This window comes from Microtus pennsylvanicus, chromosome 7, assembly GCF_037038515.1.
Source record: "Microtus pennsylvanicus isolate mMicPen1 chromosome 7, mMicPen1.hap1, whole genome shotgun sequence".
NCBI classification, from domain to species: Eukaryota; Metazoa; Chordata; class Mammalia; order Rodentia; family Cricetidae; genus Microtus; species Microtus pennsylvanicus.
In genome coordinates, this window is record NC_134585.1 from 119,916,499 (window position 1) to 119,942,949 (window position 26,451).

At 51.4% G+C, this 26,451-nt stretch overlaps 1 protein-coding gene across 2 annotated transcripts; it reads right to left on the reverse strand.

The window, feature by feature from the left end:
• Positions 1-530: 530 nt before the first annotated feature.
• Positions 531-26,451, reverse strand: Rorc (RAR related orphan receptor C). 2 transcript variants are annotated; one of them, XM_075978251.1, is made up of 11 exons: positions 26,354-26,451; positions 24,435-24,464; positions 11,830-11,915; positions 11,438-11,579; positions 9,796-10,308; positions 9,462-9,583; positions 8,464-8,596; positions 8,213-8,284; positions 7,913-8,023; positions 7,153-7,262; positions 531-1,965 (listed from the first exon to the last, which is right to left on the reverse strand). In XM_075978251.1, exons 1-11 carry the CDS (start codon positions 26,391-26,393, stop codon positions 1,813-1,815), a joined length of 1,512 nt encoding a protein of 503 aa, XP_075834366.1. In that variant the 5' UTR covers positions 26,394-26,451; the 3' UTR covers positions 531-1,812. The 2 variants fall into 2 exon arrangements, with proteins under 2 accessions (XP_075834366.1, XP_075834365.1); XM_075978250.1 differs by having other exon boundaries at positions 8,177-8,284; positions 26,354-26,450.

The window sequence follows — 26,451 nt, forward strand, 5'->3', positions numbered from 1 at the left end:
GTCGGGGGGGGGGGTCGGGGGTGGGGAGGAAATGAAGAGGGGACTCTGGGGCTGGGGCAGGGTCTGTCACTGAGACTTCCTGGGAAGCTTGAAAGAGTTCTGACATCCCGATTCCTCCTGGGGAGCTAGAGAGCTCCCGGGACGCCGCTTCCACAGTTTCTAGTCTCTTAGACGCAGGGCAATTCTGTGCAATCTCTATATCTAAATGGGCCTGTGGGTATCGTTTGTCGGAAGTTCTCAGTCCAGAATATCTTCCTGCAGCTTAGTTTGTCATTCCTCCAGCGCTGGGTACCTGAGCATCAGTTTCCAAGTCTCCCCGAGGGACTGCTTGGTTTGGGGAAGAATCTGGGGGGCTAAAATTCCTATAAAACAGATGGATTACTGACTTGACACGGCAACAAGACTTCAGAGCAAGTGTGTATCCTGGGTAGTCGCATTTAGGTCTCCCACCACCCAACTCATGTGCCCTGCACCTTTGCACAAGTGTGCACACATGCGCGCGTGCACACACACACAAACACACATACAAATTCCAGCCTTTAAAATAATTTTATAAAGAATGCACAAGTAGGGTTTTATGCTTATCTAGTTAAACCCTTCCCTGAGAGGAAAAAAAAAATCTCCCTCCCTCTCTGCTGCTGCTTCCACCTCCTAGGAGAGTAGGCAGCTTTACAAAGCTGAGAGAACTTCTGAGCAAGATTGTGGAAGAGAAACAGGTCCCTGCCCTGTTCCTAGTCATCCCCCCATGCTGGAGTCAGCGGCCCACAGGCACAGAGCAGGGGACAGCATTGCCCTCTTTCCTCAGAGAGAGAGCAGGATAGAGGCTGAGGGCAAGGGCATCCTCCCAGTGCCGGCAGGTCCTTGGGTGTCTCTGGCTGATCAGCGTCCAATCCTCTGCTTCTCTTAGGGATCGCTCTTGGGGCAGAAGACAGCTGGAGCTGGGAAAGTATGCTCTGACATCCTGTAGACCTAAGACCCCTCACCTCCCAGCCTCTCTGAGCTGTGACCTCAAGGGAGAGATTGTACCATTGGAAAAGTGTCTACAAAGGTGTGTCACTTCAGGCAGAGTCGCTCTGTGCTCCATCTGTGTGTGTGTATGTGTCTCTGGTTAGAGTGTGCTAACAAAGCCGACTTTCAAAGTGCACACAGAGGTTCGCATTCTAATTCTGTCAACGATACTCTCGGCTTCCACTGTGGCCTCTCTCCACACCCGGTATCCTGGCCCCTCATTTCTACCCCATCATTACTCTTTACATATCCAGGTCCCAGAAAAGGGGCAGGGTGGCGAACGACTTCTTTACTGGACTAAGAAGGAGGAAGGCAGAAAAATCTCAAGGATCTGGATACTTGTTATATACACGTCTTTCTGGCTGCTTGCCACCACCAGTCTGAGCTAGATCCATCTCCTCCAGCTGGAGTCCAAGGGGAAGTACAATGAGGTATTCAAAGGACTATGTTAGCTTTCAAGCTCAGAATTGAGTTCTCTTCATCCTGGGTGTCTGGATTTATCCCCCTGTTCGTTTGACTTGGTCATCCTACAGGCCTCTATGTCCCATCTACCCCACACCTTCCGGAAGCCAGGGTGGAACTTCTGGGAAATCAAACATAACAAGCCTTTTCACGGTCATCTGCTACTGTTTTTCTGCCAGGCAAGCCTGGGGGCAGAAAACCAGGCTTAGCATTTGCTCACTCCTAGGGAGACCACCCCCCAGAGAGTGCAAGAAGGGGGAGGCTGAGGGAACGGAGTCCAGGGAGACAGGGCCATCTGTCTGCTGAAGGAAGCAGACAGTTGTCTGTCCTGGGGTCTCTTGGTTAGCCCCTCGGGGGCTCAAAGTCAGCGCTGAAGAGCTCCTTGTAGAGAGGAGGGAAGGCAGCTTGGACTACGATGGGGTGGAGGCGCTGGAAGAGCTGCAGCTTCTCCACGTGTTGGCTGCACAGGCTCCGGAGTTTCCCTTTGGGTGGCAGCTGGAGATGGGTTAGGAGGGATTGAGAGTCAGGGTTTGCCAGAGCAAAAATGTCTTCCTGCTGTTGTTGAACTGGGTACCCCTCCCTGCTGCTCCTTCCACCCCAGCAGCTGGTCTCACTGGTTAGATGTACATGCATCTGGATTAGGTTTTGAAAGTCATATCTGCACCCTCAGCACCGTGCCTGGCTTAGCAAGGCCATGCTGGGCTGATGGCATACATGGCTCTTTGCCTTGGTTCATATTATTTCCTTTTTTGTTTTTTTTTTTTTTTTTGGTTTTTTGAGATGGTTTTCTCTGTAGCTTTGGAGCCTGTCCTGGAACTACCTCTTGTAGGCCAGGATGATCTCGAACTCACAGAGATCTGCCTGCCTCTGCCTCCCAAGTGCTGGGATTAAAGGCGTGTGCCACCACCACCCGGCTTATTTTTCTCATTTGGAATACCTTCCTAAATCTCCTTTGCTTCAAGTGTTATCTCCTCTGAGACCACCTTGCTTCCCTGCCCCCCCATCCCTTGCTGGGATAAAGCCCTTCTTCCTCAGGCTTCCTTCTGTGTAGTACTTGCCACACTGTGGGAAAGGATCAATCTGTCTGCCTTCTGCTCCACATTTACTTAGGTCCATCTGTCTGTCCCCACTAGGTCTCTTCCGTTCCTATAACAATGCTGGCACAAATGCCCGACAACTGCTTGTTTGAACTAAACAGAGTTTTGAAGCAGGTACCCAACATAGCAAACATAAATCAGTCTAGTCAGTCAACCCCCGAAGGAAGGCATAGAAGCCCCTGGGACAGAGGCAGCGAGAAAGGCCGAGACACCATCATTCCTATGCAACTTCCAGCACAACCAAGCGAGACCTAAAACCACCTCTTTATTGCCATCTCCCCTTCTTGCTTAACTCCCTAGAAAAGTGCCGGCCAGAGGAAAGCAGCGGGTGACTCCCCCACATAGCTCGAATTTATTATCTTTTTGTGTTTTAGTGCTTTTGAGTTTGCCTGGGTTACTACAGTAATTTCTTTTATTCATTCAAAAGATATTTGTTGAGAAACTTGACAAATTTAGATGGAGCACTGTCAGGAGCTCCGATGTAACATCAGTGAATAGAAACTGTAGTTTTATAAGCTCTATACAGCATCCGGGGATCCCTAAATACAGCTATATGCTGCCTAACAACTTTTTGAGGAGTTATGAACCTTTAACTACAGTGGTTCTGTAGGGCTACAGGGGTAGAGGCAGTGTAGCTGTGTGTTTTTGTGAGTTCATCCTGTGGTCCCCCACAATGTGGAGCTGTGTTCTTAGAACATATTCCTGTATCTACAGGAATACCGCTGTATTTACAGCATACAGCTGTATTTATTAGTATTGAAGCAGGATGAGGGATGGAGTCCTTCTCCTGTTGGGTAATCGTTTAGGGAAAAACCTTTCCTGAATGAAGGCTTGAAGAAAAACATTTGGAAACTCAGAGGGAATCCTACAGGAGACAGCGGCAGGTACGAATGCCCCGAGAGATGGGACCAGCCATGGTCTGCTGAAGGACTAGCAAAGAAAGTGTGGTCAGAGTATGGGAGCCCAAAGAGTGGTACAAAGTCAGGTAGGAAGAAAGTAGGGGTGACGTGATGGTCCCTTTGACCATAACACAGACTCTAGAGTTGAATTTTTGGCAACACAGGGGGGTAGGAAGCAAAAGAGGCCGGTGATGGTCTTGCCTCCTTAAAGGGGCCAGCGTGGATACTGAGTGAGTGTTCTGTGGCTCTGACATGGCAGACAAAGGTAGGGTGGGAAGTTGAGTTAGGAGTTTAATAGTCTAGTGGTGGCTGATAGCTGGAATGTGTGAATTTTTTTTTTTTTTTTTTTGTATTTTGAGACAGGGTTTCTCTGTAGCTTTGGTGTCTGTCCTGGAACTAGCTCTTGTAGACTAGGCTGGCTTCGAACTCAGAGATCCACCTGCCTCTGCCTCCCAAGTGCTGGGATTAAAGATGTGCACCACCACTGCCTGGCTTTTTTGTTGTTGTTTTGTTTTGTTTTTCAAGACAGGGTTTCTCTGTATCTTTGGAGCCTGTCCTGGAGCTAGCTTGCTGGCCTCAAACTCACCGAGATCCCCCTGCCTCTGCCTCCCGAGTGCTGGGATTAAAGGCGTGTGCCACCACTTCCCGGCTGTGTGATGTGTTTTTATTTTTTTATTCAATATTTATCTATTTATTTATTATGCATACACTATTCTGTCTGCGTGTATCCCTGCAGGCCAGAAGAGGGCACCAGACCTCATTACAGATGGTTGTGAGCCACCATGTGGTTGCTGGAAACTGAACTCAGGACCTTTGGAAGAGCAGGCAATGCTCTTAACCGCTGAGCCATCTCTCCAGCCCATGATGTGTTTTTAAAGTGATCCTTCTGGGCGTGGTGGTACATGCCTGTGATCTTAGCACTTGTGAATGTGGACGTAGGAGGATCATTAGTTTAAGACCAACCTTGGCTACGTGAGACCCTGTCTCAAAAAATAATACAAAAGCCGGGTGGTGGTGGCGCACGCCTTTAATCCCAGCACTTGGGAGGCAGAGGCAGGCGGATCTCTGTGAGTTCGAGACCAGCCTGGTCTACAAGAGCTAGTTCCAGGACAGGCTCCAAAACCACAGAGAAACCCTGTCTGGAAAAACCAAAAAAAAAAAAAAAAAAAATACAAAACACACCAAAGTGGATTCAACCACATTTGCATTCCAATGGCTTTCCTAGGCCCAGTCTCTTCTTTAGGTCTATTTTGCTGTAGATTGGAGGTTACATTTCTTAGGGAGAGATTGTTTGGATAACTTCTGTATCTCAGCACTAGCACGATCGTGTGCCACTAGGGCCTAAGAGAATGACTACATAGGTGGGTCCTTTACAAAGTAAATTTCCTAATGACAGATCTGAATACGGCATGGCTCCAGTCACTGGGGCTCCCCATTGCATGGTTCTAGTTGTTGGAGCTTTAGTCGTCGGGGCTCCCCATGCATGGCTCTAGTTGTCGGGGCTCCCCATTGCATGGTTCTAGTCGTCGGGGCTCCCCATTGCATGGTTCTAGTTGTCGGGGCTCCCCATTGCATGGTTCTAGTTGTTGGGGCTCCCCATTGCATGGCTCTAGTTGTAGGGGCTCCCCATGCATGGCTCTAGTTGTCGGGGCTCCCCATTGCCTAGAAGCAAAACCTTCACTTTTCCTTGGCACTGAGAGTCGTCGCAGTTCCTGTTCCTCACAGTTTTCAAGCCTACCTTCTGTTCTCTCCAGTCTACCCCAGCTTCTGGCCTCACATTTACCGAAAAGTACCATGAGAGCTGGGGAGACAGCTCAGTCAATAAAGTGCAGGCCTTCGAGCATGAGGACCTGAAAGTTTCCAGAACCCACAGAAAGGAAACCGGGCGAAAGCTGGGTGTGGAGGTACACTTCTTTAATCCCAGTACTGGGGAGGCTGAGGAGGGCTGATCTGTGAGTTTGAGGCCAGCCTGGTCTATGAAGCAAGTTCCAGGGCAGCCAGGGCAATGCAGAAAAACTTGTTGTGAAACAAACAAACACAAAAACAAAAAAACAGGGCTGGAGAGATGGCTCAGTGGTTAAGAGCACTAACTGCTCTTTCAGAGGTCCTGAGTTCAATTCCCAGTAACCACATGGTGGCTCACAACCATCTATAATGAGACCTGGGACCTGGCGCCCCCTTCTGGCATGCGGGCACACATGGAAGGAATGCTGTACACATAGTAAATAAATAAATCTTTAAAAAAAAAACAAAAAGGAAAAGAGAAAGAAAAAGAAAGGGGGGAAAAGAAAGATGGGCAAGGTAGTTCATGCTTGTAATCTCCACATTTGAGAGAAAGAGACAGCAGATCTCTGGGGCCTCTCAGCAGTCCTAGGTCAACCACAGAGTAGGCCAGTGAGAGACCCTGCCTCAAAATGAGTAACTGAATAAGTAAATGAATGAATGAATGAATGAATGAAAACCATAGGTGGCACCAACGAGGAGGCCAGCCGAGGTTATCTCTACAGGCATACATACACATCCTCTTCCGCATGGGTACCACGTGCACATGGTCACACACACACACACGCACGCACGGAAATACGTGCCATGACCCATCCTCCCTCTACATACTATTTGACCTCCTTAGAGTTCCATTCACCTCCGTTCCTAAACCTAGATCCCTGCTCTGTCCTCATGGATGTTTGTTCAAACCTGTATCTTTCATGCTTGATTCGCCTTTTTAAGGTAGTACTTAGGTTCTACTCGCTTTACCCTCATGTTGTGGAGAAGTTTTACATTTTTCATTTATGTGTGTCAGAGATCAACTTGCAGGCATTAAGAATTTCGTTTTCATCATGTGGGTCCCAGGGATCAAACTCAGGCCATCATAGGCTTTGTGGCAAGTGTCTTTATCCATCAGGCCATCTCACCAGTCTCTTGAATTGTTTTAAACTCCTGTACACACTATAATTTTTTCCAGAAGTTCTCCCATTTTTACAGGGGAGTTTCATGTAGTCCAGGCAGGCCTCAAACTCTTTATAACTGAGGATGACCTTGAATTCCTGTTTCTCTTGCTTCCTTGGTCCTCGTGAGTGCTGCTTTACAGGCACACACCACCAATGCTGTGCTTTCAAGAGTTTTTATAATATTGAATTAGGGGCTCCAGGGAAATCGTCGAAAAAGCACTGCGGTTAAGATTCGTGTTATCAATTAATATAAGCCACTGAAATCACTTTATTGTTACAGGAAGATTTTAACACCTGCCTATTTATAACTGGGTTGCCTTAAGGGTAAGAGACCTATCATCAAAAGCACTTTTTAATCTCATTATGAAATACCACACATTCTACTTCATATTAGAGTTATTTCAGAAGGCATGGCATCTCTTTATACCCGACTGAAATACCTTAGTGAGGCAGCATCTCTGTATCTTTCCACAGTGCTCTGTGGCTCTGTGTAAGCAGGTGCTGGGGAAATGTGGGCTATATTAAACCCAATTGTTCCCTGGAGGTCTCTCACAACTCCACGCTAACTTTCCGCCTCTTTGCACCTGGAACCAGTTGTTCCCACAGTCCCGCTGCTATTGCAAACTCTGCCTTAACACAGCACCTCAGCACTCCCTCCTCTGCTCCTGAAGACCCTGGCCCCGAGGGCACAGAACTGGCACTGGGTCTGGTCTCTTCTCTCCTAGGGACCTTTCCTACCTTGGCTAGGAGGCCTTGGCGATGGGTCTTGCAGAGATGATGATGGAAGGCCAGCTCCAGACTGTATTGCAGATGCTCCACTCTCCTTTTCTCTTGGAGCCCAGGCCGGTCTGAAGGAGGGGATGGGACCAGAGTGAAACAGAAAAATCACACACAGTCCTGCCCAGCAAAATGGTGTCACGTATCTTTTTGGAGAGGCCCTCCCAGGTGAGTGCGTGTGTGTGCGCGTTTGTGCCTGTGTGTATGTGTTGGTTTGATAGCAGCAGAGATGAGACGCTGGGCCTGTCTAGTTAACTACTAGGGAACCTTTGGTGATGAAATGGGTGGGGACTGTTAGTCTTCCAACTCCAAGCTACCTCTTCCCTGGTAACCCGCTCTTTCACCTGCTCAATGTCAGGCACTAGGTTTCTGTCACGGAGGTAAAATGTTGGAAGGGAGCTTTCCCATTCCTACGAGAGTGGCTCAGCTGACCTCCTGAAGTTGTCCAGGTGGCCACCAAGGCCTCTAAAGTTGCTCTCTTTCAACTCCTAAGAGACCTCTGGCTTTGTTTCCTCAAATATCCTGAAGTCATCTATAAAGTTTTGCTCCTGGTTTGAGGCCGTTGGCAGAACTGGAAGACTGCACTGCTATTTAACAAGCACAGAGCGGCAGGCCCACTTTCCTAGGTTTTCTGGATAGCCACACCCAAAGGCCTAGGCTTTCCACTCACTGCTGTGTCCTAGCCACCAGAGTGTTTTCCCCCGGGCCCAGCCACACTCACTGGCATTGATGAGAACCAGGGCTGTGTAGAGGGCAATCTCATCCTCAGAGAAACGCAAGGCACTGAGGAAGTGGGAAAAGTCGAATATGGAACTGATGAGCTCGCTGCAGCCTGCCGGGGTGGAGATGGAGAGAGAGTAAGCATGGAAGCTGGTTCTCAAGGGCACCACCCTTTGGGCATTTAGAGCAGAGGGAGCCTCAGCCCTGTAGAGGGGCTTTAGAGAGGACTGGCGTCAGGAACTTCTCATTTCCCCCTGCCCCTCACCCAAGGCTCGGAACAGCTCCACGCCGCCATATTTGCCTTCAAAGAAGACTGTGTGGTTGTCAGCGTTGTAGGCCCTGCACATCCTCACGAGCACGACTTCCATCGCTCCTGGAAGGGGGGTGGTGGGAGGGCAGAGTCACGCAAAGCCAGGAAAGCCAGAACTGATTCTCCAGTATCTGGTTTGTTTTTTTTTTTGGCCACCCCTGGCTTCATCTCCCAGGCTCATTCTGCTTCCATCCCCAGCCCATACTCTCCCCCCATCCCTGCGCCCGCCCATCCCTGGGCACCTGCTTTCAGTAGTATGATCTGGTCATTCTGGCAGAGCTCCATGAAGCCCGAGAGCCGCTTGGCAAACTCCACCACATACTGAATGGCCTCAGTGAGGTGGTGGGCACAACGCTCCCACATCTCCCACATGGACTGCAGGGACAGAGGAGGTGACCTGGTATTGTCAGAGTGGCGCAGAAGGGACAGCAGATACTGGAGAGCCCTCGGATTGGAGCTTGACTGGTTCTATCTCTTTGTGACCCTGAGCGCCTCTACCTTAGTGTAAACACTATTCTCAGAGGCCAGCTGACAGAAGGGCTGAGGATGATCTCCCTGGTATGTCTAACCTTTGGCACAGCGATATGATATGGCTAGCTACAAAGTTCACACCTGGGAATCAAGTTTTTAAAAATCTCATGTTTTTTTAAAGCCAGGTATGGCACACACCTTTAGTCCTAGCACTCGGGAGGTAGAAGCAGGCGGAGTTCAAGACCAGTCTGGTCTACAAAGTGAGTTCCAGGACAGCCAGGGCTACTCAGAAAAATCTTGACTCAGAAAAAAACAAAAAACAAAAACAAAGACAAAAAAAAAAACCCAAGCAAACAAAAACCCCTGATGATTGTGCATTGGACCACATTAATCACTATCTTTGGACACATGCAGCTCACAGCTACAGGTTGGACGTCCTTTATCAAAGCTTCTGTTACACTGACTAGAAGGAAGGCTATTCAATAAATGGCCCTTAGGTACTTATTAGTGTCAGTTGCTGGTGGAGCACGGAAGGCAGTGTGGCAAGGTCTGGATGGAAGAGGAGGCGGGTTGCTAGCTGGGTAAATTTTCCATAAGCAGGAGCTAGGGAAACCCTCTCATTTAGCTGCTAGGGAATAGAGGACACACCTGTGGGCCAGCCTGTCTGTGATACTCTACTGCTCCCATACCTGTGCAAGTAGCCATCTCTGGGCTCTCCCAGTGGTGGTGGGGGTGATGCCCTCCCTTCCCTCGTGTCTCCTGCCCTCACCTTCCTCTGGTAGCTGGTCACCTCCTCCCTGGAGAAGAGGTTGGTGCGTTGCCGTATCAGGTCCTCCAGCCGCAGCTGGCATGTCTCTCGGTAGGACTTGCAGACATTCTGTACCAGGTACTCTGGGGGCCGGAAGAGGAAGGCACGGCTAGATCTCAGCCAGTTCCCACCCCGACTCTCACGAAGAGGCTCTCCCTGGTCCACCTGCTCTAGCTCCTCCCTTGACTCTTGGTCCAGAATCCCCCAGTTCCTTAGGACTAATGTTTGGTTACAAGGGCGCTAGGGGAAGTTCTTCCCTCATCTTTACCGCCCATTTCCCTTCCCCGATGCTCACCTATGTCTGTCAGAGAGGCGTACGGTGCCTCTGGGGCGCTGCAGAAACTGGGACTGCAGTGGCTGTCTGGACCCTGTTCTGGTTCCCCAAGCTTGGGATGCCTGGCTTCCTCGAAATGATGTCCACGTCTTCCAGAAGTAAGCTGGCTGTCTGTGCTGTAGACGCTGTTTCTGCCTTCAGCTTTGCCTTGCTCTGGGCTATACTCAAGGTGGCAGGAGGCTCCTTGGACCTCTGTTTTGGCCAAGTTGTTGGAATATGGGGGCCCAGAGCCTGAGGCTCTCAGGAGGCCAGGGGGACAAGCAGAGGCCTCAGGCAGGTCAGGTGAGGCGCCCAGTGGTAGCTGTCCATCTGGGAGCCCCAAAGTATATGTAAGGGTATCTGCTCCATGGCCCTCTGCTGGAGGAGTCTTGGCCACTTGTTCCTGTTGTTGCTGTTGCTGCTGCTGCAGCTGTTTCTGCACTTCTGCATGGAGACTGTCCCTCTGCTTCTTGGACATTCGGCCAAACTTAACAGCTGAAGAAGGTTCAGAATCAGTACAGGTGGCAGGCAGGGGAACACAGTACAGGGCAGGGTCAACAGGCACACAAATTGGACCCTAAGTCAATTCTCCCGCCAGTCTGTGAACTTTCTCTTTGGGAGCTTAGGCTCCAGGCTCCTCCCACAACTGGTTCTGTTCCAGTTAGGATCTGCCCCACTGGCATTTCCATTTCCCTAGGAAAATCATTTGAGCCCTAAACTAAATGCTCATAGTGACAGAAACCCAGCAATGAGCTTGGGCTTGGGATTCTGGTCTCTGGAGACTGGGGCTGAGGTGGGGGTTGAATAGGGGGCCTCAGGCTGTATTGGGGTCAGCATGCCTGTCTGGGAGGGCTGGAGGAAGAGAAGGGCTGTGAACACAGGTCTCCCTGTGGTCAGGCCTGCAGGCTCCCTGGTGACCTAGATACTCACCACAGCCCAACCCAGGCTCCGCGGCTTCTTCTGAACATCCTCTTCTCTCTCTCTTTCCTGCCTTTTCGCTCCCCCAACCCCTCCCAGGTGTGGGGGCATAGCCCTTGGCCCCGCCTGCCCCTCTGCACCCCTGCATGTTTCCTTTCGCTTTGTTATTTTGAGCACTGAAAAGTGCTGACATGTTCCTTCTAGCTCCTCCTCACCTCATGCCACCCCCCCCCTCCACCCAGGGCTCCTTCTGCGGTGAGGATGGTGGGTGAGGAGGGTGGATAAGACCCTAGGAACACCACACTCCACTCCCACCTTCTGGGTCATTCTCAGGCTAACTCTGATGGTGTTCCCAGTCACAGGGTTCAGGAGGGAGCTGGAGCTAAACTCAGGTGACAGGGCAAGAGACGACAACGTAGAAAGTGGATGGGAACTAGGCTAGGAGAGGGCAGAACGAAGAGAATTCATTAGAGGAAGAAGAGACACGAGTGATAGGCCACTGGTAAAGGGTTTCTGGTGCAGAGCCTGGAGCTGAGACTCTGAAGAGCCTCGAGGATGTTCAAAAAGATGGGACAAAGGGCTAAGGGTGGAAGAACAGTGAGAGACCCCAGGCAGGATGTTTTCGCAAGCCAACTCTGTCTGACAAGGATGCCTCTGAAGAGTGCAGGGACTCTTGCCCCCCCCCCCCCCCCCGCTGCATCCTCACCATCTCGGGACATGCCCAGAGCCAGGCACTTCTGCAGGCGGCAGTGTTGGCATCGGTTGCGGCTGGTGCGGTCAATGGGGCAGTTCTGCTGACGGGTGCAGGAGTAGGCCACATTGCACTGTTGGCTGCGGCGAAAGAAGCCCTGGGGAACAGAGGTTGCTTATCTCATCCAGGTCAAGGTCAAGGTGGTCCTGGGACCTCTAACTCCCGTGCACCGGCCTCAGCCTCATGACTTTCCACATCTAGAAACCCACCAAAGGTCCCACAACCCCGACTGTAGAGTTGTGATTGACGCTGTGGTCACTTTCTCACACCAAGACAAGGTCCTCTTGCTTCCTCACGTTCAGGACCCTCACCAAGTGTGCATCTGCAGACCGCTGCCTGCGACTCACCTTGCACCCCTCACAGGTGATGACCCCGTAGTGGATCCCAGATGACTTATCCCCACAGATCTTGCAAGGTATTACTTCAATTTGTGCTGGGAGAGAGGGAGAGAGATGTTAGCCCGGGATATTTTTCTGGATTCCACTACCATGAGCCTGGGGTACTGACGCAGGTGTCTGGTGCTTCCCCATTTCTCCAGGGAGCCCCACCATGCCCTCTTGCATTAGAGAAGGGGAAGCGAAGTGCTAAAAGCAAAGGGTCTGAGGAGGCTGGGTTTTGTTCACAAAGCATCTGGGAGTTGTATAAGCTTTTACTGAGGCGGTAAGCAGCTGCAAAGAGGCCACCTGCTTATCCCTTCAAGTTGAATATCCCCAGTGTCCCCCACCCCCATCCTGTAGAGAGCCAGAGGAGTCCTTACAGCTTTGTAACACCTGCTTCCCGCCCAAGGGGCTGCCTTTGTGCCCACTCCCTCTTCTGAGGTTTCACTCCCATGAACAGAGGATGGGGCATAGCAGGAAGATGAGGTACACCAGTCACTGGGCACTAGACAGAGATGTCAGTCACTCTTGGAAGAGAGGGAAGGCCACACAGGAACAGGAACTGAGGGGGACCAATGCAGTGGGGGTACAGAGAGACTAGGAAGAAGCAGGGATGGAGCCTGGAGAAGCTCAACCCAGCTTTACTGATTGTCCAAGAGCCCAAATAAGGTTTCCAGGCTGTTGGCCCCAGAACCAACATGATGTAGTATTTGGTATACAAGCATGTAAGAGGATGAAGGAATGCATCTGTGTCCATCTGTGTGAGCACAGACCATGACTGTTAAAACTGGCTGAGATTAAAAGCACCTCATCCACCCGTTCCCTTCACAGATGAACAACTAGTTTGCTCAGGCTCACACAGCTAGTTTGCTTGAGTGGCATGTCTACAATCCCACCCTCCTGAACTGTTCACATGTGTTGACATGTTTGAAGGCACACTTGTGTGTGTACACAGATGAAAAGCATCTGTGGCTTGTTGGTCGTGATGGCAAATGCCTTAGATTCCAGCACTAGGGAGGCAGAGGCAGGGGGAGCTTTGTGAGTTCAAGGCCAGCCTGGTCTACATATCAAGATCCAGGGTAGCCTTGGCTACATAGTGAGACCTTATCTCAAGAAAAAAAGAAAGAAAGAAAAAAGAAAAGAAAAGAAAGGAAAGGAAAGTGTACGTGACCTGTAGATCCAAACACTCTGTACCAGTGCACATGTGCACATTTGTTAGGCAGATGTTGCTTACTGGACACTAAAACCCAAGTTTTTTTCCCAGGTGATGGTGGTGCACGCTGGCATTTGGGAGGCAGAGGAAACAGATCTTTTGAGTTTGAGGCCAACCTGGTCTACAGAGCTAGTTCCAGGACAGCCAAGACTACACAGAGAAACACTGTTTTGAAAAATCAGGAGAGAGAGAGAGAGAGAGAGAGAGAGAGAGAGAAGCCCTGTTTTGAGAAACCAAAAACAAACAAAACCCAAAACCCAAACCAAACCAAAAAGCCAAGTTTTCCCTCCCACCGAAGTCATTCTAAGCTCTGCTGGTCACCCTCTGCGTGGCTGCTCCTCCCAGGCGGATTTCCTTTGCCCTGTCACTGCCTGTGCCTACAGTTTTCTGCAGCATTTTAAAGGACATCAAGAGGCTGTCTTCCAGTGTGGGGGCACACACCTTTAATACCAGCACTAGGGAGGCAGAGGCAAGGGGATCTTTGTGAGTTCAAGGCCAGCCTGGTCTACAAAGGGAGTTCCAGGACTTCCAGGGCTGTTACACAGAGAAACCCTGTCTGGAAAAACAAACAAACAAACAAACAAACAAAAACAGACCAAACCAAACCAAAGAGCTAGAAAGGCTGGGACTTAACTCTGTGGTATAGCAACATACATGAAGCCCACATTCAATCTGCAACTTTTGGGGGGGATGGGGAGAGAAGGGACAGCAACTGGGTGAAGCTTGGAGCCCCAGCCATTCCAGATATTTCCAGAAGCTAAGAACTCAGTGGGTGGGTGAGTTGGTGATCTCTGGTTTTCCCCAAATGGAGAGGCTAGAGCTGGAGCAGGCCAGAAAAATGGTCTACAGTAAAGCCCCTTCTCGTCTGTGACACATCCCCCACTCTATGGACAGAGGGAGGACCTTACAGGGAACAAATTCACCCCTATGTGAACTCATAGCCTGGGCCTGGTGCTTGATCACGTGTGAGCCTGCTAATCGGGTGGTGTTGCACATCCCTGTAATCCCAGCACTTAAGAGATGGAGGCCCAGAGGATCAGGAGCTCTAAATTATCCTTGGATAGACAGTGAGTTCCAGGGTAGCCTGGACTATGCAAGACTCGTTTCAAAAAACAAAACCACACATAGGCCTGCTGATGCGAGAGAAGGAGGTAGACCGTGATGTGCCCACCACTTCCCAAAATATTCCATCATCCTTAAATCATGATCTTCTCAAACCAGCCGAGAGCTGGGTCAGATTAAGCAGCTGAAAGGGCCACATGAGTGTCTGACTCAGTTCTTTGTCCCACCCCTAGACAAACTTGCCACCCGCCAACTGCACAGTAAGCTGCGGCCACCAGACGGCAAAGCTCACTTTTCAGATTGTTTCCTGTAAGTTACAAGCTGGTTTTAATGCTTGGGGGGAAAGAGAGAGCAGGAGGGAACCTGGGTGCCTGGAAGAGGGGTGGAAAGTGTGGGGGCACACACTTCCAGTCACTAACAGCACTCTCAGACTCGGTTCCCTTGGCAGCAAGTGAGGGCGAAAGTAACATGGCCTGTCATGTAGGTCGTACAGTTCTAGGGGACACCGTGGAGGGGCAGAACGGTTGCTGGTTATTGCTGTCTGATATAAAGCAAGTCCATGGGCATGGCAGGCTGGCCGAAGCACTCTGGCCCACAGGCTTTGCTCCCGCCCAACACCTTCTCCTCTATGTACTGTGGTATGTCTTTCTTTAGTGGCCCTAAGACCAGAGAGGGGGGGAAACCAACATAGGTCACCTAGAAAAGCAAGTGGTAGGGAGATTAGGCCAAGCCACAGTGGGAACTCAGGCCCTGGCCCAGCAGGCAACCACAGTCCTCCCTACCTCTTCCCTTCTCCAAGAGCCACATCCGTGTGCGTGTGTGCACTGACCGCATGGATGACCCCGGTCACACCTCCCTGTCCCATACCTGACCCACTGTTGGTCCTAATCTAGGAACCTTACTTACCACAGTGTGACTAAGACCCTGCCTGTCTTCAGAGATTTGGATGGTTAAGGGAGATTTGGGAGCTGTGGGAGTCCTGGACCCCCGCTACTAGCCCATCCCCTCTTCTGTCTTCCTCAAGGCAGTGGTCCACAGTGAGACAAGCACATAGAGTCAGAGCTCTCTGTGTGAGACCCTCTAGCCAAAAGAGCTAGAAGGACTGCGAGGTTCAAGACTGGGGGAAAAATAGTCAGTTATAGCAGTGGAGAGACAACAGAAAGAGAGGGAAACCCCTGTTGTGTCCTAGCCCTGTGCCAAACCCTCCACATGACCAGGCTTCTGGTCTTTCTCTGGTACTCCTTCCCCTGTACCTCCCCTCCTTTCAGTACCATCTACCCTAAACACTTAAATATCAAAAAAAGTACCAGCATTGTGTGTGCGTGCGTGGGGTGTGTGTGTGTGTGTGTGTGTGATCTGGGGAAGGAAGGAGGGGAAGGGCTGGTAGGGAGCTGGTGGGAGGAGCTGAGAAACACCTTCCACAACTAACAACTAACCCTTTAAGACTCACAGGGTGAGCCAGTCTCTGAACAGCAAGCCATGGGAACCCAGTTTGGGGAGGGGGAGCTGAGTAATCACAAGATTACTCAAACTGTTGCCTGGGAGTCTAGTCTGCCAGGAACTTACCATCTCAGGGCCCAGTGGTGCCAGGAACTGGAGCCAATCAAAGGTCAGGAACCTGCAGGCCAGCTCCTGCACCATGGCTCTCACCGCAACCAAACACCGCTTAGCTGTTTTCTTAGGCTTTCTGTGTATTACCGGCTGCTTCTTATTGCACCCTTCTCCTGAAGGTTATCAAATGAAAACCTTCAAGTTGGGAAACCTCAGCTGTCAGAGAGGCTGGGGCAGGAGGGTTACCATGCCTTTTAGGCCAGCCTGGGGTTTAGTTTGGGACCCTGTTTCAAAAATGACAACAAAACCCTCTGAGTTCCATTCTCACAAAAGCGAAAATGGCTGGTGCAGGCTAGTGATGACCGAGCAGCCTAGAGGTCCTGTTGAAATGTGGGACTGGGCTGCAGATGGAACTCTGTAGTGAACTAGCCTCGTATTCGTGATGTTCTGAGTGCTATAGCCCGTACACGAAACAAAAGTGCATCTTTGTTCAAGCAGCCCGAGGCGGGGCTCAGGAGAGTCTGTACTTTAACAAGCTGCTGGGTGGTTGCTTCTTTGCCTTCATACTATACTTGAAACAGCAAGATTTAGGTTCCCTTGGAGGCTGTTCTTCCCAAGGGGTCAAGGTCAGTTTGATGATCTTCCCAAGCCCATTCTTTATACAGGCCAATTCACCAGGTTTTCCCCTGTGTCTGCCCTACTAAGGTAATGTGAGAACTATAATTATGATGCAGCCCTGGAAAGCAAAGGTGACTCTCCTTTAGACTGCTTTAGCCCTGGGAGCACCCCCAGGGAGCACCCCCCAGGGAGCATCTTAGAACCTCTTATAAGGAGAAACAAGGCAGAGGCAAGGACCTCTGCCTCCCACCTCCTCTAATCTCACCCTGCTCACAGCTGCAAGATTCACTGATAGTGCTTTCTGACTTCATCCAGAGCTGGGCCCTGGGTCCTGACCAGGTGCCTAGCCACAGAGAGGAAGTGGTAGGAACAGAGAGGGGCTGCAACCCAGGGGGTTCTCACTCCAGAAGCCCCAGTTGCAGGGAAGGAATGGTTCAGGCAGAGGCATGCTACGGTTCTCTTTTCTGTTCTTCTCTTCCTGTTGTCCAATTGATACTGAGTAAGGAGGAATAATAACGAAAGACGTAAGCACTATCGGAATTCTTAGTGTATGCCAGGCTTGTGTGTGCTTGTGTGTGTGTGTGTGTGTGTGTGTGCGGTGCTGGGGACAGTACCCAAGGTGTCATGCATGTAAAACAAGCACTTTATGAACTGGTCTATTTTCCTAGACTTGTTTTTTAAAAAATTATTTTATTATTTTTAAAAATTATTTATTTATTATTTGTACAGTGTTTGGTCTACATACCAGAAGAGGGAATCAGATTAAATTACAGATGGTTGTGAGCCACCATGGGGTGCTGGGGATTGAACTCAGGACCTCTGGAAGAGCAGCCTGTGCTCTTAACCTCTGAGCCATCCCTCCAGTCCCCCTTTTAAAATGATTATTACATTTATTTATCGGTTGTGCATGAACATGGGCCACACGCCACAGTGAATGTGTGGAGGTCAGAGGAGAGCTTATAGGGGTTGGTGCTTTCCTTCCGCCATGTGGGGCCTGGGGGCTGAACTCAGGTTATCAGACTTGGCAGCAAGACCCTTTATCCCTTGAGCAGCCTCACTGCTTTCCTCTCCCATCTAGGCGGGGTTTCACTGTGTGCTCAGGCTGGCCTGGAATGCAGGATTCCCCTTCCACCCTCCTGAGTACTGGGGCTATAGATGCGAACCATCACACTCACTTTCTTTTCAAAACGTCTTCATGGATTACTACACTGCATGCGTGCACGCTACCTATACATGTGGGCACACATGCTACAACTTACACCTGGCCGTCAGAGGACAGCTCTGTGGTGTTGGTTCTTTCCTTTCACCTTCGCGTGGCTTCTAGAGACTGAACTCCAGCTGCCAAGATCTCACGGCAAGATTCTCTAGTGGCTGAACCACCACACCGTCCTTGGGATTCTTTACGTATACTTTTAGTGGTCACAACAATTCTGTAAAGCAGGGTCTACTAATAGTGTCCCCAACTACAGCTCAAAAAACCAAGGAATAGCTGGGCGGTGGTGGCGCACGCCTTTAATCCCAGCACTCAGGAGGCAGAGGCAGGCAGATCTCTGTGAGTTCGAGACCAGCCTGGTCTACAGAGCTAGTTCCAGGACAGGCTCCAAAGCCACAGATAAACCCTGTCTCGGAAAACCAAAAAAAAAAAAAAAAAAAACAACAACAACAAAAAAAACCCCACCAAGGAATAGGAGTGACCAGACCAAGCCTATACAGGCAAAGGGCAATCAAGGAGTTTACAGTTGGGTCTTGGTAACTGGAGACAGAGTCCTCAATCATTAAGCTGTATCCGCTTGGAGGATGAGATGCCCAAGTATACCAGGAGAGGGGGATGGACCAAGGTCACTGGCTGCAAGGTGAACAAGTGTGAAATGAGGGTGATGATGGGGTAGGTGAGGAGCAAGGACTCATGCCTGGTATAAAAATAGAGAGGTAGAGAGATAGATGATAGATAGATAGATAGATAGATAGATAGATAGATAGATAGATAGATAGAGGATAGATAGAGGATGGATGGATAGATTAATGGATGGATGGATGGATGAATGGATGGATGGATGGATGGATGAATGGATGGATGAATGGATGAATGGATGGATGGATGGATGGATGAGACCATTCCCTGGGCCCAACTTTCATCAGTGGTCTTGGCTGGCTCCTGTACCCTTTATCTGCTTCTTTAGAACCAAAGTCAGAAAGCTTGTGCACCCGGACAGAGCTCATGGCCCAGCGCCTCTGGAAGTCCACAGCTCATTTAGGGTATGAATCAGGTTATTTCTTGTTGGACCTTTCTTTGCAGAAATGAATGAATGGCTGGGTGAGAAAGAGGAATGCTTCTCTTCGCTTAGGCCCCTTCTCTCTCTCCACGGAGACCACAGCTCCAGCCAGCGGTCCCCTGTGTACCGCAGCCTGTCATCAGCCTCCCTCCTTTCTTAGCTCTCAGTTCCTCTAGTTTCTGCTGGAAACCAAGGTGGTGGTTGCCACCACAGGGCCAGGAACCACTGATCTACCTGGTGGGCATACCCCCAGCCCGGGCAAGCCCTCATGAGAATTTTTTACTGACATACCTGATCCCAGAACTGAAAAACTAGTGACGCTAAGACTCAGGTGGGCGAGGGAGAGACGGGTTTTTGCAAAGCCATGAAAGCTAGCCAGCCACTCGAAACCCCTTCTTGCTGCCCCCGCCACCCCCACAGTCTGGGACAGGAGAAAGGAGGGGAAATAAAAGAACTCAAAGAAAACAAGCCGCGAATGGGGGAGGGGATGAATCACCAGGAGGAAGCTCTGAGGACTGGGAACCATACTCAGTATCTCCCCCTGTCTCCTGGGCAGTAGCTCTTCCCCTGGGCACCTCTGCTGCCTCTGGGAGGCAGCAGACCCAGAAGCATTTGGCTGGGGCACCCACACCCCTCTTTATTACTGTTCTGCCCCCAAATAGAAATCTCCTATCTCCGTTCTTTGAGCCTTGAAGTCTCAGGGAAGAGGCCTTGTTGTCACACTAGCAGGAGTGAAATTAGACCTCAGGAAATATTCATGGGGACAGGAGTGAGACCCCAGGCTGTCTTCCTTAGAGAGCACTCAGCTGGGGGAAAGTCCCTGGCCCTGTTGCTTTGAGTCAGCAGCACAGAACAGGGGAGGAGTGAGTGAGCCCCAGGTAGGGACAACAGTTGATACACATTTTCGTTGTGATGGGGCAGATGGGAGTTCTTTCCAGTCTTGAGCCTGAGGCAGGTGGGATTTGGGCTAGGAAAGGAGAAGGGTGCAGGAACGGTATGAGGAAGGAGCAAGGCTCACAGGATACCCCTATAATCCTAGCACTTGGAAAACAGAGGTAGGCAGGTCAGAAGTTCACGGTCATCCTCAGCTATATGGTGTTGGTCCCAAGACCAACCTGAGCTATGAGACTTGGTCACAAACAAGCACACAAACTCATAAAACCAAACAGAGCCATGAGATGGCTCAGTGGGTAAAAGCATTAGCCACAAAAGTCCGACGACGTGAGTTCGATCCCCAGAACTTTAGGGGAAGGAATCAACTACCAAACGTTGTCCTATGCCCACCACACGCACTCTGTGGCACCTGTTATTCACACCACACACACACACACACACACCCACACGCACATACGCCCGCACGCACGCACGCATGCGCGTTGGGGACTTGGAGTTCTTTATGACCCACAGCTCTGCATTATCATGACTGGATTCAAGGAAGGTGACAGACATGTGACCTCCCGCTTAGACCTCCTGATTACTCACTCCACAGTGACCAGCTCCTAACAGTAAGGAGCTAGGCTATTCACCCCTGGCTGGTGGTGGTGGCAGTGGATCTGTTTGGTTATGAGACACCCTCCAGTTTCTTTACCACCTCCCTCGTGTCTGTACCTTATAACCTGTGCCCAGTGGTCTCTGGACATCTTACTCTATGGCAATCCTGATATTCCTCCACCTGGATATCAGCCAACCTGATCTTTAATCCATCACTCATTTCCTGGGTTCCTTCTGCTCCTCGTTTCTCTGACCTTACTCTTTGGTGTGTGATGGTCCCAAGGCCTCTCTTCTCTGACTTTCCCAAGCTGGTGGTAATTGGCACTCCATAGGGTCAGAAAGCTTAGGTATATTTGTGTGATTGTGCATGTGTGTGTGTGTCCGTGTGTGTGTGTGTGTGATGCAGAGTTGCCCAAGTGTCTCTCTCAGCCACTGTTGGGGACTTCTGTCCCCAGCTTGGGCATGAAGTATGCAGAAACATGACATCCCAGGGCCCATCTGGCATGTTGGGGCTGTCTCTTTGAGGTCCGCTCTGCCAGCTTTTGCAGTTGAGGGGAAGAAGCCAGAATGAAACCTGCAGCTTCTACTCCTGTTGTTAGGACTCTCCAAGTCCTCCTGTCTCACCAAGGCTCCAGCCCCCAACTGTAGTCCCACCCTGCACATGCAAGTAGTGATATCAACTCGATCTGTTTTCCTTGTATACCATGGGGGGGGGGGGATAGATTCTCTTTTACCCTTAGGGTGCCTCTTTTGGGGACAAGGGGTCTCTTTGGTCCTGAGCTCTTAGAACTGGGAGACTCTCTACGTTCGGCTTCACTGTGAAGTTGGTTTTGTGGCTGGAGACCGGAGCCCAGTGGCTTGCCTCAGGTGAGCTGGAACCTGCTCACTAGACTTTCAGTCCCTGGGTCTTTCCAAGACCCAGAATGGCCTCCTTTCTGTGGCTTGTGGAAAGACCCCAGGCTGAAGTTGGGGCTGCCTGAGTCCTCAGGTTATGGCCTCAAGGCCACTGGCTTCCCTTTTCCTCATTTACCCTGGACTCTGAGAGGTCTTCTGGCTTCCCTTACGTGAACGTGGAGGGTGGTCTCACTGCCCAAACTGCTTGGCTGGAAGACAAATGGGCCCCAGACATCTGCCCAGCAGCTGTCAGCCCGTGGTTCCAAACAGGGATGGGAGAGAGACCAGGAGCTTTCTGCTTCCATCTCTACTGTAGCTGGAGGCACATGCAAGTGCATACAAACACACACAAGCACACACAGAGCACACACTCCCTGGCTGAATTGTACTTAGCCTTCATGTCCAGTGTCTGTGTGTGTGTGTGTGTGTGTGTGTGTGTGGGCAGTCAGGCAGATTGGCGTTTCTGAGGCCTGATGGTAATTTCTGACTCCCCACTGCCTGCTGACCTCAGTTTACTGTGACTCCCGCTTCAGGGCACAGCAGCGCCTGTGTTTGGAGGCACAAAAAGAAACTCTTCACCAGGAAGAGCTAGGAATTAAGTTGAGTCTCAATGACTACCAACCTCCACCAGCTCCCAGGTTCCGACACTGAGCTCTTGGGTGATGCACTCCCTCCTTTGGTCTTGGTCTCTCTTGTGAATCAAGGGGCCCCAGACACTCTGGGCATGCTCAGTCTTCCCAGAAGTTATGGCAGGAACTCCTCAACAACTCATTTACCACTGCTGCCAAGGAAGCTGCCTAGGGAGAGAAACTCCCTGGGGACTCCAATCACCCCTCAGCACATCCTGACCTTGACTGGGACACACCCTGCCAAGGAGGCAGTTTCCAAGACAACCCTCCTATTCAGTAGGACCCAGGCTTCCCCGTGGCCAGGTGGCCCCATTCACTTACTTCTCATGACTGAGCCTAGGCTCTCCGGTCTTGGCTCCCTGTCCTCCTCAGTAGAGTAGACCAGAACAGACACAGCTGGCAGTGGAGGTGGGGTGAAGCCCTCTCAGAGGTGCCTCAGCCCGCAGATCTCAACAAAGCTCTCCGCAGTGTTTCTGGGCAGGGGGTGTTTAAGCTCTGCACCACACAGGTGGCCAAGTGACAGCCCCCCAGCCCCCAGAGGTGCACTGTGTATGATGACAGGCACCCCACGTGGCCAATCTGGGTCTGGGACAGGGTGTGAGGGGCGGGGCGGCCAATCACAGGGGGCGTTGGAAAATTCCAAAACCACAGCCACAGTGGTGGTAAAAGCTGTTTCCACTCGCCAGGGCAGTTCTAGCTGGGGAGCTTCGTGGAGCTCATGGGCTGAGGCCAGGCTCGAAATCCCCTCTTCCTGAGTACCCCAGGCCCTCTTCACCAGGTGACACCAGGGGTAGGGATGTCCCAGAGGTAAGTCACAGAATATCTGTCTTGGGTAGTGTCACGTGGCACTGAGACCCTGTGGACTGTCAACAGCCATGCCCAGTGCAGTGTAATCAGGAGACTACTGACCCTCAGCACACCCACCCACCACCTCCACATGACGGGCTGAGGATATGACAGTGGCAGTACCATTAGGCAAATACCCAAGACTGTATGATGGATTGGCCCTTCAGAAAGGACCTTTAGGAGCAAGACTGCTAGACTGGAACACAGAGAGTGCCACCATCTTCATCCTCTTAACAATATGCTTAACTCAGAGTGGGGGGAATTGACTCAGTTCTGGGTGGATTATGTAATCCCCAAACATACTTTGTGTGACGGCTACCATTTCAAAGGCAAGTGAGGGGGGGACACAGAGAGGTTAAATAACCCGCTCAAGGCCACGCAGGTCGAGAGTGGTAGAGTGGACAGGCAGAGTGACTTCAGATCCACTGAGGAACATGGGGGTGTTTCTGGTTCAAGTTTGCTTTTGAGTATGTCTCAGGCTGGCCTGGCTCTGGCACTTGAGTTTCTCTGTAGGTTTTGCTGATGTGAGGTTTGTTACTGATGGGTCCCTTCATTTTCCAGTCTGCTCTGTGGGGTACATCAGCCTTGAAGGTTCTTCTTCTGACCCCTTAGTTGCTAGACTCCCTCTTGGTCTGTGTGTGCCCCCTAAGTTTCTCATCCTAGACCCTTTTTTTTGAGGTTATTTCATTGGGGGAATCATTTTTATTTTCTTGACCTGGGGTCTGGGAGTAGATCTCAACATCTGGACCAACCCCCTTGAGAGAGCTTCAATCTTGCTGGGACCCCCAGCTCTTCAATTAATACAAGCCTCTCTCTGCTAGCTTAGGAGCTGCGCTTTGGGTTGGTGAGGATGGACAGCCTGGATCCTCATGGGGATATTCATAGTGGGGACTCAAAGACAGAAGCCAGGGCTGGAGGCTTGGCTTGGCCTTTCCTAGTTCCCACTGCTCCAAAAGCCCCCCACCCCCGTGTGGTCCCCGATCCCCTCCCCCAGCTAGCCTTAGTCATTCTCACTCGCTTTCCTCCCAGGGCGCTGCTCAGCGTTTCCGTGGGGCCCTGTGGCTAGTGAGTGGCTCAGGAAGCTGATCAGGATTATGCTGAGCCAAGCAGCCCCGACCCCCCAGGAAGATGGAGCATCCTAGGTCAGGGAGGAGGGATGCTGGAACACAAGGCCGCAGATGGCTTTGGCAGTGAGAGGAACTGGGGGACAAACAAAGAGCATGTTCTGGAGGTGTGGAGGGTCCCTCCTCTGATGAGGACACCACACTTCTGTAACGACCACACTTGTGTAAGTCTTTTCTAGAGTGCTCCCAGGTTGCTGGGCAGGATTTGGAAGAGTGGCTGCCCTTGGTGTTGGAATAGCCTGTCTCTCTGTGGCTGGACTTGGGGTGCTGAAATGGCCCTAGAGAAGATGCTTACTCGCCAGTATCCATTGGGGTGTCCTTCTGGACAGGCTCCTGCTCATAGACTTCAGTCTCAGGATTTCAGGACACCCAAGAAACAGTGCCCCCGACCATTCTTTCTTACAGAGGCCAGACAGCCTGCTCTCTAGTTCTGCAGAGTCTCGATCCAGGCTTGCTCACACCTCAGAATGTGTTAACCACAGAGATGAACACACCAAACCTGGCTCTGCCACCACAAAGCCTTGGGCACGCTCCTAGGCCTCCCATTGTGGCTGCTGAGTTCCGAGGCTGGGGCGACCTTAAACCTCCTCCCTGCCCTGGCCCAGCGACCTGCGCCTCTGTCCAGCACACTGCCCTCCTCTTTCACGGTTCCCCTTTTCTTTACATTGCTTGTTACTTGACACTCTTTGGGCTTCTTTTTTTGTTCCTTGCTATCTTGGCCCATAGGTCTTTTCCTTTGGCCTTTGTCTCTTGGGTCTTGTAGTCTCGCCTGCCTCTTTCACTTCTGTTCAGACCTGGGCCTTTCTCTCACTCAAGCCTTCTGAACTGTTTCACCATGCCCAGTACCACCTTCTTGGCTCAAACCCTTACTCACAAGTATGAGTCTTCTTTGCAGCCAGAAGTTCTGTTAAGAGAAGAAAAGGAAGGGTCAGTCAGCAGTTGACAAGGCGGTGAGCCACGGGCTTCCCCAGTTTCTGGTTCCCACCCTGCCCCATTTTTTCCCCTAGTACTGCCTGGCCTTTGAGGAGAAGCTGGGCCCCCTTAGCAATGCCATGTCTTTGCCCTTTGGCCACGCTGGCTCTTTTCCAGGTCCTGAAAGTGCCCAGCTCCTCTCAGCCTCCAGGACTTCCCCATGCCACTCTGCCTTCCTCCCACCCCTTCATCTAGCTGGGTCTCAGACGTCTCTCTTCCTCTGCAGCAGCTGCCATGCCCTCTCCTGCCTTGGGGTTTATTCAGTCAGCAACGTGCGTTGTTTCCTGGCACTTGACGTAAGAGCCAGCTGCCCTAGGTGTGCCATGGGCCCTTCTTCATTGTAAGGCCGTCTTGAAGCAGAGCCACTATCTGTCTTGATCAGCTTGGTATTTTGGGGACACCCAGAACCTCTAGCATCTGGCGCAGTTGAAGTACACAAATATTCTGCACCCAGACTTAAATGCCTGTGGGAATGCAATCTTTTGGTTGCTTGGCTGTGCTAGACAACATGAAGGAGTTGCAGAGGTGTGGGACTGGGTGGTTGAAGAGTAACAGGCTCTCTCCGGCCACCTCTGGGCTTCACTGGTCTACAAGCCAGCAGAGGAAAGAGCCCCTTTCCTGGCTGTTCTTCTTTGCGTCCAGGTCTGGGTGGAAATCAGGCAGTAGGAGACCCAGGGTGGTTTATAGAGGTTTGTAGAAATGCTGTTTCTACAAACAGGGAACAGCTGATTGGGGGGATAGCCTTGGCTACTGCAGAGTTACAGGTTCATTCATGCATGCAGCCATTATTTGGGAAACACCTAGAGAGGGAGTCATTGGCAAAGAGGCTTTTTAAAAAATATTGCCAGACCTCCATCCCATTCCTATATCCACACAGTGCCCATGGCCAGTCTTTTGTTCCAGAAAGCCCATTAGCCCTGCCTGTAATGTCCCTAACCTTTGACTCAGTTCTGTTACTTTTTGCCTTCTGTGGACCAAGACTGACTCTCTGCCAGGAGGTGCCCCCTGCAGCCAGGCTTCCTACTTTTCGTTGCCCCAGTGGTCAATGGGGCCCAGTGGCCTGGCTCCCTGGGGTGGGGGAGGGGAAGGTCTGCACCCCTGTCAAGCCTTTGGCTTTGCATTTCTGGACAGTCTTGTATGGGGGAGGGGGAGGGAGGCATGGGGCACTCCCTGTGTTGGCCACAGGGACCTTCTCTAGGTGGCCCTGGAAGCTGGAAGCTGTCACTCACTCTCCCTAGACTGCCAGCTGACAAGCACGGTGGGGTTCCTCCCTCCTGTGCTCCACAGGTGCCTCACACTCTGCAGAGATAAAACGCCCGAACAGGTTGGGAGGAAAGTGTGGGGCTGCTGGGCTGGAGCAGCTGGAAATCGTACCTCACCCCCTCCCCTCCGCACCTGCCCTGCCCTCAGGCCCCCCTCCCCCCTTACAGTGAAGGGTACTTCACTGGAGCCGGCTGCCCCCTGAGTCAGTACTGCTCAGGGTCCTGTGACAGGGAGGGGCCTGCTCATACCTGGGAGCCAGCCTCATTCCCATCTTTCCTCTGAATCTAGCCTCCCTAACACAGCTCCTCCCTCCTGACCCCACTCCAACCTGGCTCTTCCTTCTTGCCTTCTCTATCTTCCCAAGTCTCCTCCTGCAGGAACCTGAACCCTTCTTTCTGTTTCCTTTGCTATGAAGATTTGTCCTATCCCCCCTTTCTCCTCTCCTCTGCCAATGCGACTCTCTTCCCCAATTCCTTCCCTGTCTCTTCCCATCCCTCCTCTGCTCTGAGCCTCCTGGTGGTCCCTTCCACCTGCCCGCAGGACTTTGGGGTCTCTTACCCCGAGATGTTCGGTGGTGTCTCTGTGGGGCCCTGTCCATGGGGTAGCTCCCTTGGTGCCGTCCTTGCTGCCCTGGCTGCCCAGGAGGGCAGGGAGCA